General features: G+C 41.2%; 1 protein-coding gene across 1 annotated transcript; it reads left to right on the plus strand.

Annotated features, from left to right (window-relative positions):
- The first annotated feature begins 1107 nt into the window (after nt 1-1107).
- Nucleotides 1108-18226, plus strand: LOC138592291 (rho GTPase-activating protein 6-like). Its single transcript, XM_069663044.1, has 13 exons — nt 1108-1305; nt 10879-11038; nt 11278-11349; nt 11955-12217; nt 12401-12596; nt 12719-12774; nt 12861-13011; nt 13105-13253; nt 14782-14961; nt 15508-15605; nt 15714-15976; nt 16998-17072; nt 17157-18226. The coding sequence occupies exons 1-13, from the start codon at nt 1159-1161 to the stop codon at nt 17690-17692; spliced, it is 2346 nt and encodes a 781-aa protein (XP_069519145.1). The 5' UTR covers nt 1108-1158; the 3' UTR covers nt 17693-18226.
- Nucleotides 18227-21072: the final 2846 nt, after the last annotated feature.

Consider the following 21072-nt stretch of genomic DNA (forward strand, 5'->3'; position numbering starts at 1 on the left):
ACCCGGGGAGATCTGCTAATAAATGACGATTGTCTCATTTCCCATTGCCAGTGGAGCAGACAGTAAACAGTGAAGATGTTACGGTGGTTAGGTCTTTATTGTATCTATAACTCATTCAGTCTGTGTATCAAACTTGGCGCCGACAAATTTGGATCGATGTTCAAGTGCTGCTTGGACCTTAGAAGGGCGGAATTTGTAGCTGAGATGACGAGGAGTTTCAGAAGTTAGCGACGGATCATAGCATCGCCGGAAAGGGGGCGGAGATTAGCGTGTCGACCCGGGTTTTGTGTTCCCATCAGTGCCGATCGTAGCTGAGGCGATAATTACCCGGATCTACTGCAGAGCCGTCTGACCCGGGTCTGAATGCCGACTGTAACCTTTCACACTGAACAAAAAAGCAGTGTTTTTTTGACCAGTGGGAAAGGGGCTTTAATGTAGTGTGGTTCTGAAAGAGCCCCTCTAGCAATCCTGATGCTGTGAATGCTTGTGATATTACACTCTGAATATCAGTTTAAATGGCTCAGTTACCAAAAACTAACAAAGTCATATAACCAGATAAAAATACAAAAACGTATTATATATTCAGTACACTTGGTGCTGAAACAATACGCTCCCTCCTCGCATTATTCACTCTAAGGTTTGTGTATTAAACAGTTTAAATAACTGGGATACAAACAAGTGTAATAATGGAATTTCCAGTTTTTTATTTGCATTTTAATGAATAAATACAACAGCTGTTAACCGACTAGGACTTTTAATTTACTTAAAGTGGGTCATTTTTTAACAGTGTTATTTTTTTCCAAACAGCACAAGTCATTAAAAAGCTTAATTACCTTGGTGTTTACTCTGACTGCTGTGTACAATAATGTTTTTGGTTAACAGCACTAACACAAATAGACGCACACTTATGTTTATTTAGGGAAATAAGCGTTCTGTGTTAAAATGATGAAGGGTGTAGTACTGAGTTAGAGTATGTGGGCGGCGGAGGAGGGGACCAGGGACTCCACGCGCGTATTTCATAATATCATAGTGACGCGCTGGGGACCTGCTGCTGCTGCTGTGAGACGGAGCTGCTCCTTCGCTGCGTTTGGACTTGTTGCGAAGATATGAATGTCATTTACGTTACTTTTATCGATAAATTGACCAGTTAAATTAGACATGTCCGCTCAAGGATTGTTAAGCAGTGTTTTCTCGTGCTCGCTGAGCCCCAAGATCATCGCCAAGCGGAGACTGAGGCAGACCAGGAGTTTGGACACAGCGCTGATGCGACATTATGGGACCGAAGTTGAGGAGACGCCGTACAAGGTGGGCGACCTGATAGCTTCACGGTGCAGGGGATTAATGCTGTTGTCAGGTTTTATTGCCTGTAATGTCAGACCGTTTTCAGAGAGCAAAGACGCTAATGTTTGATTTGGAGCCATATGGAAACTAGTACACGATGTTTGCGTTTAATGATTTTAATGAGGATTTTCAAAATATGAGCGGGGGCGCGTTTCCAAAAAACTTTTTTTTACTTATATAGCCTAGCTTTTGAATTTATGTTTTATTTTCCAAATGCAAACACGACTAACTACTTATTAGACGCTATAGAACAGGACATGAGCGCACAGCTCAGCGCTGTAGAAACAGTATATCCAAATTCCGGAAGTGGCTGGAATTCCCTAAAGGATGATGAAGCCCAGCACAGGACTGTCGGCACTTACCTTTGATCTTAAATTAACACATTTTGAAACTTTCTTGTTGTACATAACATGCAATTATTATTTTAATTACTGAGATTGGAAAGGAGTAAAAACTAAATTGTCTTAGACCCAAGTATTGCAACATCACCGAGTTTATGACTAACAGGACTTAGAGATTGGCAAAACGTGTGATCCATTTAGCTCTATACTTTCAAAGCTGCGTCACTGGACACCGCAAGTGATTCAAGTCATTCCTTTCTATGAAATGATGCAAGCAGAAACCTTTGCTTGTTCTAACTTGCAGATGTTTGTTAAAGAGGTGTTACTGGAAAATTTTGTCACATTTGGCAATTGTATAGACATCAGGATAAAAACCTTTGGGTGGAAGAGGCTGCGATGATGAGGGTGAAATTGTCTGTGCAGTTAAGCTTCCAGTCTGATAATAGTACAGATACATTTGTCCATTTTATCTTTGCAAACCCCAAAGAACAAGACCATTACTAGCCTGAAGACACTCTTTTTATATCCAGACTAGGTTGTTAAAAAAAGTCTTTCTGTCATGTTGTTTCTATTTAAAGCATGCCTTTTATCATGTAGACATGCAAATAGCAAATAAACTCTGCACTAGAAAGTAAGGAAAGTGAATTTTCTAGATTTATTGCTGTTTTATTTTATTAGCAACCTCGATGATGGATGTTTTGCTGTTATAAAAGCATTTCTATACAACTAAAGGAAACAAGGCACCTGACTTATTACGGCTTATTAGGGCTTAGACACATGGAAAAAGATTACTGTACAGGGTGTTCATTAAAGTGAGGAGGCGTGACATGTAACTAGGAGAAAGGGGAAGGATAAAATCCATTAAAAACAGCCATTTGCATCTCTTGTACTATAAATCTGGTTTAGATTTATAGTATTCAGCAGTGAACCATGTTCTTCATTTCAGTCTGGACTGCTGTGTATAAATGGGTCCTCATGGTAACACTGTTTGTTTAGTATAATGGAAACGTGTTGAAGACGTGACATTATAATAGGCTTGTAATGAATACCAGGTACCTTGTCTCTCTTACAACAACAAGAAGCCAGCTCCAACAGCCAGAGCTCTTTGAAATGTAATCACAGTGAATCTAATTGAAGTTGATTAATATTGGAGACAGCTCTGTGTCAGAGAGAATTATAATGTGATTTATTACTTTGGGGATTGCCTGTGCGCTGCTAACACTTTAATGCTCAAAGAGCTGCTGTACAGCTTAACGCCACGCGTTGTAAACTGAAAATAGTACTTCCACTGCAGACACAGTGTGAAAAGGTACTTGTTTTAGATCATTTCTAAGGTATTTGTAGACAGTTCATCATTTTTAAAGGCACTGAGATAGACTCCAGCAGAGGTCGGAGGTATAAGATCCTTCCTAAAGATCCTTCCTAAAGACACACATGACCTTGGTTTAAACAGACAGTAAGTACGTTTCTTGAATGCTACTCTGTTATGAAAGCCACATTTTCTGGGTGTGCTTATATCTAACCAGTAGTTCATTTGGGGACAACAGTATCTAAGATACCATTGAACAACATTGGTGAAGTCAGGCTGACAATGTTTCCCCCTTTGCACAAAACGCAGCTGCACCTCCGCCCAATAAAAGCCTGACTCCACAAGACTCTCTTTTTATGAGAAGTACAGTCAAGGCCTCTTGTAAAAGTTACTGTACTGAGTTTATTAAAAGCCATCCAGATTGTATTTATCTAGTAAGAAAAGAGGGAAACTGTGGCCAGCACTGTCGCCTCACAGCTATAGGAGTTTGAATCCTGGTTTGATTCCCAGCTCGGCCTTTCTGTGTGTTGCTTGTATGCTCTCCCCTCGTTGTGCAGGTTCTCCCTGGTTACTCCGGCTTCCTCCCGCAGTCCAAAGACATGCTCATTAGGTTAATTGGTGCCTTGAATTGCCCGTAGGTTTGAATGTGAGCGTGACTGGTTGCCTGTCTCAGCCCTATGATTGACTGGGGGCCTGTCCAGGGTGTACCCCGCCTCTTGACCAATGACAGCTGGGATCTGCTCCAGCTCCCCTTCCGCAACCCTGAACAAGCTTACAGGCATAGGTACAAGGTGCTAAGGCTTGTTTATGAAGAGTCTATAATCAATGGAAATCAATTATTGCAATGTCTTTGGTCCTTGTGTTTGTAGCCTAGCGTATGCTTTGTTAAAGGGCCAGTTCACCGATTTTCAACACCAGTCCTATCATGCTATTATGGGGAGCTGACGCCATTATGGTGAAAAGAAAAATGCAATGTGGCTCTGTGCCTTTGGAGGATGCTATCCGCTTCTCCAATGGGCCCTGGAAAACCTCCGCCAGACTACGTAAAATGCGTCATCTGGCGGAGGCCAGGGAGCTTGCTAAACTACACGTCCCCAATCTAGGACGTCCGCCTCCGCTGTCATGTCTCGTTCAAAATTGTCAGGTTTGAAATGTAGACCTGAAGATTTTTTAGACGATCCACCGGTATATTCTCGACACATTTTGGATTCTGTACTGCGCTAAGCTTTGACTGACAGTGGCTTTTTCCAGGGGCGAAATTCTCCTTAAAGAACACAATGTGTATATTTCAAGAGATCACCTAACAGTAAGTCACTGTAGCACGATTCTGGCATGGACACACATCCTTTCACTTGTTTAAAAAATCATGTCAGAGTGGTAATTTTTATTTGTGCTATAAATGACCTTATATTTTCCATAGGTTAAATATCACTTGGCTCTGTTAGAGGTGTACTCAGGTTCTGAGATGTTAAGCAGAGACATCTGTTTTACATGAAGAAAGCCTCCACTTGTATTTCTCACAGTAGAGCAGCATGACCTGATCCTTGGCTAGAGTCCCTCAGGCACATATTTCTCCCCACGGGACACTGTCCGTTTGCATAGCATGGAGCGAAGACTGCGGGCGTGACACTGCACCACCGCGACATCCAGTTTGTGTCTGATACGAGGGAAATAAACAGTGGGTTACATGTACACAGAGATGCTCAATGATCGTCTGACACCATGTAGCTTTGAAGTACCTTTGTGTGGTTACATTGCTGATATATACAAGCCTCAGATGTCTTGGGTTTAGATGTTCTCAAGTCAGAGTTTCTGGTTTTACTCTTCCACAGTTCTCCTTTGTGTGTCACACTCAACAGTGCAACATGCTGTCAATATGTTTACAGGAGAGCATTGTTTCAGGCTGGAAACACACATGGACACACTCAAATAATTGTGCAAGAGGAAACAGAACATCAAGCAGGGAACGTTTTATGAGATTAGATCATTATGGATTCTTTTGGTTTGGACATGAAAAAAGAAAAGAGTTTTCAAACTTGCTTATAAGACAACTAAAAATATGTAGGCAATACAAGTGTTAATTTTAGGGTTTTTCCAAGTAGTACATTTGTTGGCACTGACCTCCTGTGTGCATCTGCCTCGCACATTTCACTGTAGAACTGATATTGTGGGTTTTAGACGTCTGTGACTGGCCCACTGTTTATACTTTGGCGGATCTCATTCCTGATCCACATATGCGCCTATCATTGGTTTCAGCAACGTTAGGTTCATTTAAACTGATTTTAAATTTCATTTTGGGATGTTCTTGGACTAGTTTCTGGCTATAAAGCCGTCCTGAGATATTGGAAAATATTTCCTTTTGATTAAATATTCTAACTTAATAACTGTACCTCAATAATGTCTTCTTTTTGTAGATTTCTTGTCTGTTGAAGAGGGTGATTTTGAAAAGGACCCCTAGCAGCGTGTGTTGTAATCTTCATTCATTTCGATATAATGCACAAGCCTTTAGGGAAATTCCTTCAGAAGTCACTACACAGCCAGATAAGACATGCAACTCGACAATAAATCTTGTTTGCTCAGCTTTCTCTAAGGAAGCTATTACATTGCTGGGACTTATAAAGCCTTTAGAGGGAGCCATTCGTCATTCTGTTGTAGTAATGTAGTGACGAAATGAGAACATTCATCACTGGGACAAAGATAAAGGGTTGACAGCAGGTAGCATCCAAATAAAAAAGCAAAGAATCAAAAAAGATTTGTGCATTAACCTTGGATGAAGCCTACATGACTATCCTGTTACTGATGCTGTTATTTAAACAAGCCCTGCAGTTTATGATGATACATATGTCACCTTACTTCAGCATATGGGTTTTGTTGCACAGACTTTGAGCCACATATGTATTCCCTCTTTGTCTGTGGCAGAATTTTTGCCATATTACATTTCAAAATGAAAGAGCATGATGAGTCATAATAACACACAAAGTGAGCATGGCTGCTTGGATATAATGGTGGAAAAATGTGATGCTGCAGAGAGAGAAGTACTGTAGTGTCGGACTGCTTAGATGGAATGCCAGGCTGCATTCCTCTGAGCACCACGGAGGAGAGTCGGCCTAAAGGAGAGAAAGACAATGACAAAGCATCACAATATATCAGTAACAAGACCCTTGAATCTCATTAAGGATTTTAAGTTTGTTAATGAGGGACGGATGATATTGTAATTAAAATCCAACTTCTTTCTGGAAAATGTTGCTTTTGGAGCCACATCAAATTTGGCAGTTTCCCCTCTTTTTCTATCCTCCTCTTAAAAATGGAAACGTTCAAATGAAACAACTGTGCCTTGTTTGTGACTTGCCAAAATGTATTATTTGTCTGTGTGCTCTCAGGCTTTGTTTTTTTCAGTACTACAGAAAAGTAAACAATTAAGAGACATTAAACCTTTTCATTGAAATCCATGTGAGTGAATTCCTAAATTGCTCCTAAAATGAAAAAGGATTTATGAAATATGCTGTCTGAAATGCTGATTTCTGTCTATAACCAGACAACATCCCATTAACAACCTCATTTCACCACTCCAGGAGGCAAAAACCACTTGAGGCTACTTTAGAATAGAGACTGTACATTTGTCTGTAGTCTTGCACAAATGAAAGGAAATTTGATTTTTGTTTAAGTTATTCCCAGTTAAGTATAGAGGTCATTTTATAAGGCTGCATGCATGGGTTCTCAAACTTTAACCAGAGGACTGCCATTCTAGCGCTGACCTTCCTGTATTCTACATATTAATATCTCTGCTGCCGTTGCTGACTGCCAATAACCTCCCAAAATGTCCCAAACTTACTAAAGCCAAATAAAACAATTTCTCACTTATAGCCTACTACCACTATTGGTTTCTGGTAATGCAGTAGTTATGGGTTTATTTACCTTGTCTTTGAATTGCCTGCCATCAACAATTGTAACTTCCTCCAGTCAAAAAAGTTGACTAGCAAGCTAACGTTACGACGCCCAAAATGCATCTGTTTTGCGGCCCGAGCAAGAGGGTTTTTTTCCTCAGAAAATCAAATTAATTCTTAAATCTGTTAATCTCAGTTTCTTCTACTGTGTTTTCTGTCGTTCCGAACGTACTATCAATGCTATACTGTGAAGTACTCTAAAGTTGTGGGGTTTGTTTGTTTATTGTATATTTCGCTGTAATACTTAAATTCGTGCCATTGACTTGTTTTCCATAGCAACGGCAGCTGAGGCATATGGGTATTGTAGTATTTAACGTGGTCTGCCCTTTCAACTGGTCGAAATGTTGTTAGCAACCTTATAGCCGGCGATAGCGATAGCCTACTCTAAAAGGCACTGGTCAGTTTATTCATCATCACAATTCAGCAAGTCAATAATTTAATTACTTTCAGCGTAAACATACTTTTCGTCAGTCCCAGTCAATAAATTACTGCATGAATAAACCACCAAATACTATTCGTGGTTGTGATGTGTAACGTTACCCAAAATCTACAGGTAAGGAGCTCGGTCACTTTCGCTCCACAGACATGTTTTTGTTTTTTTTACTTCCGACCCGAGCAGCGACCCCTCCCAGTCAAACCCTCCCAAATTATTTGGCAGTAGTCATTTTATTCAGGGGCTGCGTCTATAACCATACTGATGTCAACCAGTCGCTAAACTATACGTTGTGCAACCGTGGACTATTTTTACTTGGAGGATTTCGTCTGGATTCAAATGGCGCGGTTTTTTTCGACATTAAGTTGTTGCCCGCTTAACTTTTGAGTGGTCACCTCTTATTTTAGGCGACCCGACTCTCTGTTATGGGGGACCCTGCACTTTTCGAGGGAAGCTTCACCTATCTTGTGAGTAACTGCTGTTGGTTTGTGTCAGTGCAGCAACGTGAAAGCTTCAAAGGTCTTAACTGCATCAAAAAGACTCACCATCAATATTGAAATAAACAGACAGAAACTTACGTTAACACAGGACATTAAGGCTATAACTTGTAGAGAACTCAAACGCACCATACATTATAGTGCTTTATTATAATGAATATCATTTTTCAGTGATTTTGAAGATGGTATTGACAGCCCTTCCAGGTCAGCTCAGCATAATCTCCCCATGCATCAATCATCAACTAAATATATAGCTATAATACGTTTTTGCATTGGCTACTAGTTAGATTCCCATGCATCTGTTCTGCATTCTTTCACTCCTTAGCACCAGTAGCTTATTATTAGTCCAGTCCTCCGAGGATATTTGTTAATAACAGATATGTGTTATTGTTCTATGACATTACCTTGAGAGCAGAAAGGGAAAATGATTGATATCTGCCCTTGCATTTTAAACCATGTTCTCTGTAGAGCACATGGGTTTATTTATTAATTTATCTCAACAATGACAGGATGTGAGTAATTGAATGAGTTTTTGTGATTGGGTAGTTTTTGAAGGACACCCTAAGTTATTTATGTTTCGTCAACACAATACTTACAATGAAGGTAAAATGTCTCCAATCAAATGCATGTTTTCAACATTAAAATTAAAAATGTAATGTAGAACTAAAATAATGTAGAGAGAGTGTAATATTGTGAAAAACTCTTCCCACAATGCACCATTGAACTGCTTCCTGAGTACTGGGAAATATTCATCACTTCAGTGGATCTAGTTCCAGTGTGTTTGATTGTTGTAATCTGAGTTTTCAATCTCTCTATATTGGAGGAACTACCTTGCACGTTTCCTCTCATTGTATTCCAGGGAGCGCGAGCACAAGCTTTGTGTTCGACAAGGACTTCAATTAACTTAGCTACTGCACAGCCAAGGAAAGTGCACCCGAAATGATCTGTTGTGACAAAAGTTAGGAAAGGTTTAAAGCAGTACCAGGCCTCTTTCTGTAAAGTTAGTTCATGATGTCCTAGAGAAGCAGCTGGAAACAATGTGGTGCTTTGATGAATGGTTTTAAAGTTCTGGTATTCATCAGTGACTCTTGAAATTATGAGCTAAGAGTGACAAGAAGCAGAGACTTTGACAATGGCTGCTTCTCTATCAACTGGGAGCAGCTGTTTGAGTAAAAGTTTTTGTTGGGAAAAAAAGCCAAAGACAAAAAGATTAATATTTGTTATATTTAATAATGATATTTTTTCTGAGAAGTAGAATAAAAATGAATAGCACGTGTGAGTTTCAAAACTGCACCCGAGTGAATCTGCACTCAATACGTCATGTTTGAGCTAAAGGGCTATTGCGTCATATTCTTGGACTTGCATAATCAAAGAAAATAGCGTTGACTTGATGACGTCACTTCACTGACTGAGAGAAACTGTGGGAACCCGGCTTACCCTCACATCAGATAATGAGAATGTTTCCACTCCCATATAGTCACACAAGAGGAATGTCTGCACAAAATGACTGGATAAATGCAAACTCGACTCTCCCGATCATCCGCTGCCTTCCCTACATTATGCAACCGAGGCACACAAAAAAGGAATAACAGAACACAGTACACCCCATCTATCAGACTTGTAATATACAGTATGCTACCACTGTGATACACTCAGCTCAGTGATACGAGTTTAACTCAGAGATTGCTTGCTTACCCTCTAATCCTGCTGTGTGGTACAGGCTGCAGGTCTTTGGCGGACAGGATATCATAAGCAATTATTGCTAAATTGTTGGAGCTTCCTGCTTTTTTTTATCTCTCATATGTGACTGAGTATGTTTTGGTTTTGGACTGTACATCAGACAAAACAAGCAGCTTAATGATGCCATCCTGTGCTTGGGAAATTGTCTCATTTTGTATGCTAAACATCAATCAATCAAGAAAACAATCAGCAGATTACTCTTTAATGAAATAATTACCGCAATAGGTGAAGCCCTGCTACATTTCATTGAAGTTGATTTAGATTAAGTGGAATGAAAAGTGTCCATGCTGTTTATTCTGTGATCAGTGAAATAACAAGATGTGCTGTAAAGTTACACTTTTAAAGAGACGTGTTGTTGTCCCTTGTTGCCTATTTTATGCTAACAACTATAATTAACTCTTCCTAATAATGCAGTGCAGCTGCATCGTATTGCAGTTAAGGCTTTATTCACTTGCTTACAGCTCTGATTTTCTCCTTTTACTACAGAAATATAGACATAGACAAAATGCTTGTCATATCACATTCTCCGTACATGTTTACACTGTACTCTGCCATACTGTGTGTAGCGCCGTCTGAGCTCTCATTTAATGGAAGTGAGTCACTTTAGTGTAAGCCTGATCCTGATAATGAGTTATTAAGCCTCTTTAGGACACGGCTCGTATGATTGACTTTGTCTGTACTGGATCAAAGCTCCTTAATCTCCTGCAGAAAGATGCTCGGAGGTTGCAGATTATTTGCCCTGTTATTAATACAGTACTTAAACTTCAGAGTGGCTCTTTAATAGCAATGTTTGCTTACGACTGATGATTGATGAAAGCTTATTCAAAGATCAGTGGAGTATGCACTCAAATTTTATGCAGCATCATGCCTTTATTGTGTAGAGTAGGGACAGAATAAAGATGAGTTATTGCGCATTTAAAGGTTACGGTGATGTTCTTGATTTATTTATCAGCATATTTTTGCTGCTTATAAAATAGGACACATTCTTGCTGCTTTGTCAGGTAAGAAATCAGATCAAATTCAGCTTTGGGTTCTGCACACTGCCTCTAAAACATCCTGTCCTCTTAACACCGTTAGCTGTCACTTTCCGTCATGGGAAACAGCAGAAGATTAATGTTGTCATCATTTTCAGGTGACAAGTGAAGCGAAGGTGTCTGTCGGCTCATGCAAACGCAGGATCCGTGGAGGGGTTGACTGGTCGTGAACTCGGAAAGTGACAGCGGTGATAGATGAATCTGATGCATTGTGTGAATAACTGTGTGTGTGTCTGCAGGGTGACTTCACCTGGAACAGCGTGTCAGGACGCAGCGTAGGCCTGAAGCCCGTCCCCTTGCAGAGCCTTTCAGAGTTGGAGAGAGTCCGTCTCCAGGATGTGGCCTTCAGGCGATTGCTTCAGGATAGAGACCTGGGCTGCCAAATCAGCATCCCTAAATGTATTAAAACACACTAACGCACACAACCAAATAGTCCCCTTCCTTTTTAACCTAGCTGCTATTCTTTCCAAGGCAGAGCTTGTCACAGCACGTCCTCTGAAACACACCCAGGATTATCTTCTTTCATTTAATATACCTATAATTGTTTTGTATTTATTTATTGCACTTTAAACATACTGTAATGGGCTGTTTAAGTCATTGCATATAACCTAGAGTTCTTCCTCTGCTTCTTCTCTCAGATGGCCACAAGCACAAGAAGTCCCTCAGGAGGAAGTTGGACTCATTATCCAAAGAGAAGAGTAAAGATAAAGGTAATGTTCGATGAAGTGAAAATGCTCTGTAGTTTCGAGCTTGGTCAGCCTCTGACACTTGATTAATTCCTCTGCTGGAGCTACAGTATATAGACTCAGTGAAGCAGTCGTTCTCAGCTGTTTATACCCGCGGAGCACCGACTGATCAGAATCTACAGCACAATAAAGAAGCCTCAGAGGGAGCTGTGATCTTCCACTGCTGCCTGCTGCAACAATCCGGCAGGAAAGTGATGTTCCCTGTCGGAGAGGCAGTCGAGGGAAATAACAAAAACAATCTTAAGTGGAGGCTCATTCATTACAGCCTGCCCTCCGGCATGGCCAGCCCTCTCTTTCCTCTTTCTCCGTCTGTTTACAGAGGCACTTCAGAAACTATGTGCTCCCTGACTCTGAATATTGAGTGCGCACTGCAGAGCGCTGCGCACACTCAATATTGGTATTTATTTTAAAGTTCAAGTTAGAATAGAAAGAATGGATGCAGGAAACACAAGATCCAGAAGGTGAAATATATAAGACGACTTACAAATCTAATTCAACATGTCCCGTTTGACTCGGAGCCAACGAGATGATCTTTAAGTCTCCCTGTCTCACCCTTCCCCCTCACACAGAGACTGCGCCCCAGGCGTTTGGCATACCGCTGTCTCAGGTCATTTCCAACGACTGCGCACACAAGCAGAGGCAGGACCCCCCGCGGGAGGAGCACAGCGACCCCACTGAATTAATGCTATCCTTCCTCCAACTCACCTCCAGCTTTAAGAGGGCCAACAAGGAGCTCTCCAGCAGCAACTCGTCCCTAAGCTCCACTTCTGAGACGCCTAATGAATCGCCACTGCCCAGCACACCAGACACAGCCCCGCGGACACACAGGAGGGTAAGCTTCTCTGTCGATAAACCTGACCCGCTGTAAAGCAACAGGAAATGTCTGATTACACGTGCACACTAGATTTCTCTGGGAGTTTGTGACCTTTTTGGATATTAACTCAGTGGGTGTATGAAGCAGCCGTTATAGGACTGCACAGCATTTTATCATGGTTGTCACATATCTGCTTGACAGGGTGGGGTATCTGTGGATTGCATCACAGACCTTGATGATAACCAGTCTCGCCTGTTGGAGGCCCTCCAGCTCTCCCTGCCCGCAGAGGCAGCCGGCAACAGAAAGAAGAGGCATGACAAGAAGCTCAGCCTCAACCCAATTTACAGACAGGTGCCCAGGGTAGTGGATACCTGCTGCCAGTACCTGGAAAATTATGGTACACATTATCAAACACTAACAATATATTGTGCAGAATATAGAATATATAGAGAAACATATTGGGTCAGTGAATATTTGGCCCAATATAAGCACTAATAGGGTATCATCCTCTTTTCTCAGGTCTACAGACAGTTGGAATTTTCCGTGTCGGGAGCTCCAAGAAGAGAGTCCGACAGGTACGGTTATAGCTTCTTAGATTTAACACACCTTTCTGCACCCTGCTACATTGTAGTTGAAACAGTCTTCACAATCTTTTATCCAGCTTCGGGAGGAGTTTGACCAGGGATGGGAGGTGCATTTGGACGAGGAGCACAGCGTCCACGAAGTAGCTGCATTGTTGAAGGAATTCCTCAGAGACATGCCTGAGTCACTGCTGACGAGAGACCTCTACACGGCCTTCGTCAACACAATGTGTAAGGAGCCGAACTCAAACACAAATGCATGCTTCGGTGAAGTTGTTTGGTGTTTTTAATTGACCTCAATGTAATGTCCTTTTTTCCCTGCAGCGCTGGATAATTCAGACCAAGAGAGCGCCATCCAGCTCCTGACGTTTCTGCTTCCTCCCTGCAACAGCGACACGCTGCAGCGCCTCCTCTGCTTGTTGTCCACAGTGGCCGCACAAGCTGAGGACAGCCTGGACAATGAGGGACGGGAGGTAAAGAAACTAGATTCACTTACACATAAAAGTAGCACATGACAAGCTGTTGCTGTTTTGATTGATGAACGATTCTCCCTTCAGGTGCAGCAAATGAGCAACTATCACAAAGTTATGCTGCATAACATAAACAGTTTACAAGTTTAATGAGATTGTGATGAATCCAAACAGCCATCAGAGGGCAGTAAGACAGATGTTTGTAACATCTGCGGCCTCTAATTTGTCGGAAAGCGCTGAGCTGAAGCGCAGCACATTATGCATGATGACCCTTTGTGGGTATCTTGATTAAATGATGCACAACCAGCATCAAGCACCCAGCTGCAGAATAACCACACAAACGCTGTGCTGCTACATCAGTCATATGGTCGATCGTAATTTATCTCCCCAGTTTATGCGTTGTAGACAACAAGAGGTGTATTGAATTGTGACATAGTGGCAAAACTGCACATTTCCACCTGCAGGCCAAAAATCTGTCCATTTTAGGATTGGACTGCGTGGTTAAAGGATGTAAGTAAGATGACCTTGCATTTTTCCCTAGCTGTGCAGTTTTGCTTTTTAAAATTAATCCTGAACTCCCTTTTTTTTTGTTAGTTAATCTTTTTATGTTAATCTCACTTTTTGACTTCTAATCCTCAAAATGGAGATTAATTGTTTCCCACGGATATAAAACCGGTTTATTCTTGGCTGCAGGCCTGAGTATACATACTGTAAGGGTGAACGAGAGGTCTGCTTGAAAAAAAAAGGGGAGAGCCAGCCTTATTAATTGTGGCAGGGCTGTTTTAGGTACACATTCCAGACATTTCCTGGGTGCCAAAGAAGGTCTGTCGACAGCACAAGAGTCTGACATGCATAGTTACTGTTCACTGTGCGCGTTGGCAGATAAAAATAAAATCTAGGGTAATTGGCTCCTTTGCAAACTTTCTTATGAATCATTTCAGTCTAAAAAACATTTTTTGTAATAGCTGAGGTCAAATTGGGGTTATCGCAGATAATACCTTGGCTGTTATGAGAGGTTGCCTAGGAAACCTGCCAAAAAAGAAACCGATGATTATTCATTTTTTAGTCACAGAAGTATAATGCTGTTTCACATTTTAAGACATTTAATACAATGTTGGATGTCCATACTAAAAGTTTCAAATCTGTAGGTAAAAGTATGTTGGAGTAATTCGCAGGTTTCTAAGCTCAGTCTGCAGCAGGCTTCAGAGAGCTGGCCAATCAGAAGAAAGCAGGCTTGTAGGGGCGGGGTTTCTTAAAGAGACAGAGCTGACTGAGTCGTTTCAGGCAGAGGCTGTATGAGGGCCCGCACAGATCACCAGTGTTAGAAAAATGATGAGTTTTTTAAACTGTAAATTATGCTAAGCTACTCCACAGGTGTCACAGAGTCAAACATGAAGCTTGAAATTAGCATAATACCCCCCCTTTAATGTAGCTTAAGAACTGCTGTCAAGTGTCTGTGTTTGAACAAGCTCCATGTTCAATAGATTATCGAGACAAATAATATCTGTACACTGTTTTTTTTTATTCTTAGATCACAGGAAACAAGATGACATCGCTCAATTTAGCGACCGTCTTCGGACCCAACCTCTTACACAAGCAGAAAAACTCGGACAAAGAGTTTGCGGTGGAGAGTTTCGCCCGTGCAGAGGAGAGCTCAGCCATTATCAGCGTGGTCCAAAGGATGATCAGCACATACGATACACTGTTTATGGTAAGCCAGCCGTCCTTACTGCAAACCAAAACAGATCCTTCTACTAAAAAGTGTTTGTGGGGAGTTCTTAAACTTAATGGAGTCGAGTCATGTAATAAAATGTAAACATTAGCTTTATAGCTTTTAAGAAGGCTTAAGATTTTACAGTCAGTCGTAAAACTTAGTAGCATCGCAGTAAAACACAGAAATTCATCTTATTTTCTCTCCTGAAACGGGTGAAATAAAGTCCTCATTACTGCTTGGCAAAGGAGAAACCTTACTGCCGAGGTTAACACATATCATTACAGCCTTTTTATATAGACAGTGATTGGGAGCGAGGGCATCTGCATCATGTTTTCTGCTCTTATTTTGAAAATCAGAGCTGTTTACGAAGCCAGAGGGCACAAAAAGCCAATCTGACATTTGCTCTGCATCATAACGTCTGCTTTTCTTACTACTGCTGTTAATTATTCTCACCCTATAACAGACAGAGCACATGCTGTTTCCTTTCAGTATTAGGGCACAGTGAAATTAACATAAAGTATATATTTCTTTTGATCCTCTCAGGTGCCTGCTGACCTGCAGAATGAGGTGCTGATGAGTGTGCTGGAAACTGATCCTGATGTTGTGGATTACTTACTGCGAAGGAAGGCCTCTCAGTACTCGTGAGCCTCCAGATTCCTAAATTATAGAATGCATCACTCTCATGATTACTCCTTATCTATATACTCACTGTATTTAGACTATTAATTACCTCCTCTTTGTGTCTGCAGAGAGCCAGGCCTTCTCAGAGCAGAGGAGTCCTTCCCTCTGACTGACAGATGCTTATCCAACGACTCCATCAAAGCATCTAGTGGAGAGGTGTCTCCCTATGACAACAACTCGCCTGTCCCGTCAGATCGGCTGCTCTGTAAACACCCGGAGGACAGCAGTCCACTCTCAAACAGAATCGCCCGACCTTCAGGGCAGAACAAACTCAGCAGCCGTTCTAAAGACGGATCTGGCAGCACCTCCCCTACACTTTCTACAGACAAAGGTGAACAATGATACCATTCTTATGTCTGTTCAGTAGGTATGTTGTTGGAGCTGGCAGACAGTTAGCTTAGACTAGCATGAATTTAAAAGGGGAGACAGTTAGCCTTGCTCTGTCTATAAGTTACAAGTTAATTTAAATACATATGAGTAAGTACACATGCATTTCTAATTATTTTGTAGTTTTAATTACCTTTGGAAAAGCTGTTTTCCCCTGTTTCCAGTTGTTGAAGTTAAGCTAACCGACTGCTGGCATGAGTTTCATATACTGTATACCACTTAGACATTAGAGTTCCCTTTCAGTCGGTATAGCAAATATAGTAGGGGACATCACGCCCTTACTGTATGTGTTGTACCTCGTTCCTCTCCTTCAGGGAACAGACATTATAGTCACAAGATTTTGGTCCTCTCCTTTTGATTCACTCGGTGCAACACTTATAGTATAGGATATCATGCCCTGACTCCCTCTTCTACAGGGAACAGAAGTTATAGTCAAAACATTTCGCCCTTTCAGTCGATTCACTCGGTACAACACATATAGTATGGGCGTGATATCCCATACTATATGTGCCTGGTTCCTCTCCTTCGGGGAACAGAAGTTATAGTCATAACATTTCCTTCCCTCTTAGTCGATTCACTTGGTACAACACATATAGTATAGAATATCATGCTCTGTCATGTGTTGTACCTCGTTCTTCTCCTTCAGGGAACAGAAGTTATAGTCATAACATTACGTTTTATTGATTTTCTTATCGTCCTCCTGGAAAGATAAAGCAAAAAAATGTTGAACTATTTCCTCAATTTTTGTCGATAATGGTCTTAAAGACAAATAAAACTTTAAAGTTTTGTGCCTTTTGCTGTTAGTATAATGTAATGATGATATAACAGATGGGCTTTAATACACTGTCTAGCCGTCGGTATGGGAACATAAGCTTGCCTAAAATTTGAGCAGGATATATTTTATATTGACAGAATGAGCAATTAAATCTAAGTTCTAATCTTCTTGATGTTTTTCTTCCTCTCAGAGGCCTCATCTGAGACTTTCTGGGACACCTGGCATGAGCTGTTCAGCAAAGATTTCACCGGTCATCATGTCACTGGTAATAAACTCCTCTCTACATGTTGCTGCAGATGGTCTTGAGATATGTAATGAATGCTGGATGTTAATTAATGCTTTCTCCCAGGCTCCCTCGGAGACATGTCGGAGTGTGAGTCGTACGGATCGTCGGAGGGGCTGAGCAGTCACCAGGGCAACAACAAGCCTGACAGAGCAACACAAACCTCATTGGGCGTGCTGGAAATCAGGCCACACCTCCCAGTGACTCGCAGCAGCAGTGGTCCTCATGACCAGAGAGGACAGAGACAACAGCAATCATCATTGCATCAGGGTCTGAGTGGCCAATCAGCAGCCATCAGCTCGGACAACTTAGCAGGAAGGACAGGACACCCTGCATGCCCGTTATTAAAGGTCAGGAAGGATAGTTTGTCTCCTTTTCACTACTCAGGACAGCTGAGGGAGACGCACATTTCTCACTCCACACCCTCCCTTTTCACGAGTAAACCAGACCCCCAAACCCCACAGCAGTCCCAGCAAAGTGCTTCCCCACACACAGACACAGACAAGGGCCCTGGTGCATCGAACGGGCCGTCGGAGCGGTGGCATATATGGCAGATACTGTCAAAGGAAAATGCAGACACCCTGCCTGAAACCTTGGTGTGATGCACACTCTCACTTTGAACTGTAATGAGACGAGTCACATCATCACTTTCTGAACTTGGTGCCAACTGTTTCTCAGATGTGTTTGTTTAACTGTAAATATATCCGTTTTGTTGCATATATAAATATAAAACACAATGATTGTTTTTAATTCAGTAGTTCTGTTTTAGTCGTTAAATTCATCACACACATATTTTAAGCATTTGACATAAACGTTATACTAAGACTTGAATGATATTAATGCTTAAATTGAAGCCTTGAATGTTATTTTTAATGCTGAATGTGAAAACATAAACTCTGTTTTGTTGTAGGGTCTGCTTTGAATATGTAAGTAGTTATATTTTTATGAACTGTTGCATTTAAACACTCTTTTTCTGCCGAAACACACCTGTTGAATTTGTATTTTAAATGCGTTTATCACGGTTAAGCAGGATGACTTACAGGCATATACTGTATAATATTTGTAAATTTAATATAAAAAAAGTATAAAATATTTTATATTAACTTTGTGTTGTGACAAGAGACAATCAAAACTAAAATAGCATATTTGAGGAAATGCAGTAATTGATCTTTTTTGTTCAGTTGACACTTAGGTCTTTTATTTTGAAATTCAGTCAGACTGATCTCTACCTCCTGCTTTAAACAGGGTAAATTGTTACCACAGTTATAAGTGCCATGAACGTAACAAGATGTGGAGCTTGAATAACCTTAGGCTACGTTCACCCTGCAGGCAAATGTGGCCCAAATATGTGACTCAGGTCTGTTTTTTCATGACATAGTGACCCACACAAATCACATGGATTCTGATCTTTTCAAATCTGATTTGGTCCACCTTCTTATGTTCTCCTAAATCAGATACAGGTCAGATTTTTTGCAATGCGACCCGATATGAACTGTCATATCGGAATTCATGCGACTTTCAGGTCACTCTCTATCGTCACAAATCTGCGCTGGCGGGAGTCAAACTGTAAATATAAACATGCGCCCACACACACCTCCGTACTGAAGTAGCAGCCATTGCTCCACAAAAAGCCATAATTAAAAATTTGGCTCTCTTTCTCCTCATCCTTGTTATCATCTGCTGTCGAATTCGCTGACTTCCACAGCACATCAATTTATTCATAAAAAATGTCAACGCCGACTTTCATGGCACCCTTGTTTGTTTATGTATGACGTGTAGCCTTTGTGATTGTTCTTTTACGCATGTTGGTCAGATCAGGACCGTGACCAGTTCAAACTGCAATCTGACATTTTAAAAATAACGTGAACGGCGGATCTGAGCGATGAATCAGAATTGAGCACTAAGACTTGCAGTGTGAACGTAGCAAATTGGACAATGACGTATGCAAAACAATATGTACTGCATATCCAATCTAAGTTACAGCAAAGAACGTGTACAAATTGATTACCAAAAACATGAAACTCATGAGTGTTTTGGGATAAATGTATGTGTCCATTATCTGTTTATTCTTTTAAATTCATCCTGGAACGCTAAGGGGGCACTCTGGACATAATACTCTTTAAAAGTGACCACAGCTTAAACATTAGTGCGCAAGTCAGTAGACATGTCTGAGTCCAGGTAGCAATCTAACATTACCCTTTCCTCTTGCTGTTCAGATATAGACAGCATCACATTTAATAGTTGTTACCTGCTTGAGTTGGCAGCACATATTCTGCTTATGAAGTAAGTTTCAACAGTAATCAGAAGACAATGAAACAGTTACCTGAACTGGCCACAAGAGGGAAGTATAAGACCAGGGTATAGTTTTTGGATTTGTTGCCTCCTCAAACATCAGAGACAAAGAGTTGATTTTAAACAAGTCATTAGACATTGAACAGCTATTAGGCACGTGTAATTTCCTTCTTTGTGTGTAAAGGTCTGATTTTACACTCAATTTCTGGCTGTCTTTGAAGAGTACGTTTTCTTTTATTAGCTGTAATCTTGCTTATTATTATTAGTTGCCCTAAAATTACTGAAGCTGTTGAGGTTTTGTGCAATCCTGTAATTTGATAGATTGTAATATAAATGTGGGTTTTCAAGGAAGTAATCAGATATATACACATCCTCGCCCTGGTTATAAACTCCTTGATTGCAAAGCAAACAGAGGGAATCTCCTCAACACAAAGATTGTGGTTAAACTTCTAGCCATATTGGTCTCTGCAGCTGTGTGAGCCAAGCTGTCTTTGGCCATCTTGCAGTCTCATTCAGACCAGACCAAAGAGACAGAACAGGATATCTGGATGTGTTTTACAGAGAATTACAGCCGCTTGACTTTTCTTTTCTATCTGCAGTCTGCCTCAACCCAATCCTCGTCAATGTCCTAACCACAAGCAGGCCGAGCTCTGGGGGAAAAAAAACCAGCCTGGAGTTTGTTTTTTTTCCTTCCTATGTGACCTGCCTCCTGAAAGCAAGCAATCGAGATCAAATATTTAATTTCACATCTTATCTCTGCAGCACTGATGGATGTAAGTTGATCCTCTGGCAGAGAGCTGCAACTGTTCCCAGCAGGGGGTCCATCCTGTCTGCGTCTGTCCGCTCGCTGGCATCAGGAGCAGCTGCGGGGAGGACGGACGAAGGTCACCACCAAAAATGAGGCTGAGTGTCCAGAAACCAGAGAGCCCCGGTCCTGGTGTTTCAAGGTCGAGATTGATATACGAATCCCTGCAGAGGTAAAAATAAAGCTCAGTGGATCTCATTAAGGTGTCGGTTATGGCACCAAACGTTATGCTACAAAGCCTCAGTCCATTTTCAGTCATTTTAGACGCCATCTGTGGACTCTAAATGCTGCCATATCGACTGCTTTCCATCTTAAGGATTTGCTCCTTTAAGTGTGTGGTTGATCTGTTTCATTTAGAAAAACAGGGACTGTACCTTTCAGTCAAATGCAATTATTGCATCAACGTTTAAGTGCTGCATTTAAAGATATAATCTCAAAGATTTTCATTTAAATAAATGTCTGTTAAGTCACTATCTATCGCCGAATGAGGTAACACAATGGTAATTGAGCCCAATGCATTTGCAGTATATAGTATTATTACAGACTGGGTGTCTGTGGCGACATTCGTGCAAAAAATCACAAGCAGCGCCCAGTTAGTGACGCGTTTCCCATCATCCAGCAGTGATTGGTCTGCCAGAGATGGTTGGCGGAGCAGTAATCTACTATGGCTGAACAAACAAAGAAAAGATGGATGACTACAGATACAACTTCAAAAATAAGTGAAAAGAAACAAATTGGACGCTCAGATGAAGGCAAACAGTCTAAAAAGGAAAGCGACCGTCAGCGAGGAAAAACAAGAGTTACAACCGTAACAAAGGGAGCCAACTATAGACGTGTACTCCCGCAGCAACTGTTTCTCGCCAAAGGGGCTGCCAAAGAGAACGA

This window comes from Semicossyphus pulcher, unplaced genomic scaffold (genome assembly GCF_022749685.1).
Source record: "Semicossyphus pulcher isolate SPU_LCO1_2020_fin unplaced genomic scaffold, fSemPul1.0.p SCAF_15, whole genome shotgun sequence".
Lineage (NCBI taxonomy): Eukaryota > Metazoa > Chordata > Actinopteri > Labriformes > Labridae > Semicossyphus > Semicossyphus pulcher.

Coding starts and splice junctions, on each gene's coding strand:
- LOC138592291 (XM_069663044.1), top strand. CDS start 1,159: ATGTCCGCTCAAGGATTGTTAAGCAGTGTTTTCTCGTGCTCGCTGAGC. Junction 1,306..10,878: donor TTGAGGAGACGCCGTACAAG/GTGGGCGACCTG, acceptor GTGTGTCTGCAG/GGTGACTTCACCTGGAACAG. Junction 17,073..17,156: donor CACCGGTCATCATGTCACTG/GTAATAAACTCC, acceptor GCTTTCTCCCAG/GCTCCCTCGGAGACATGTCG.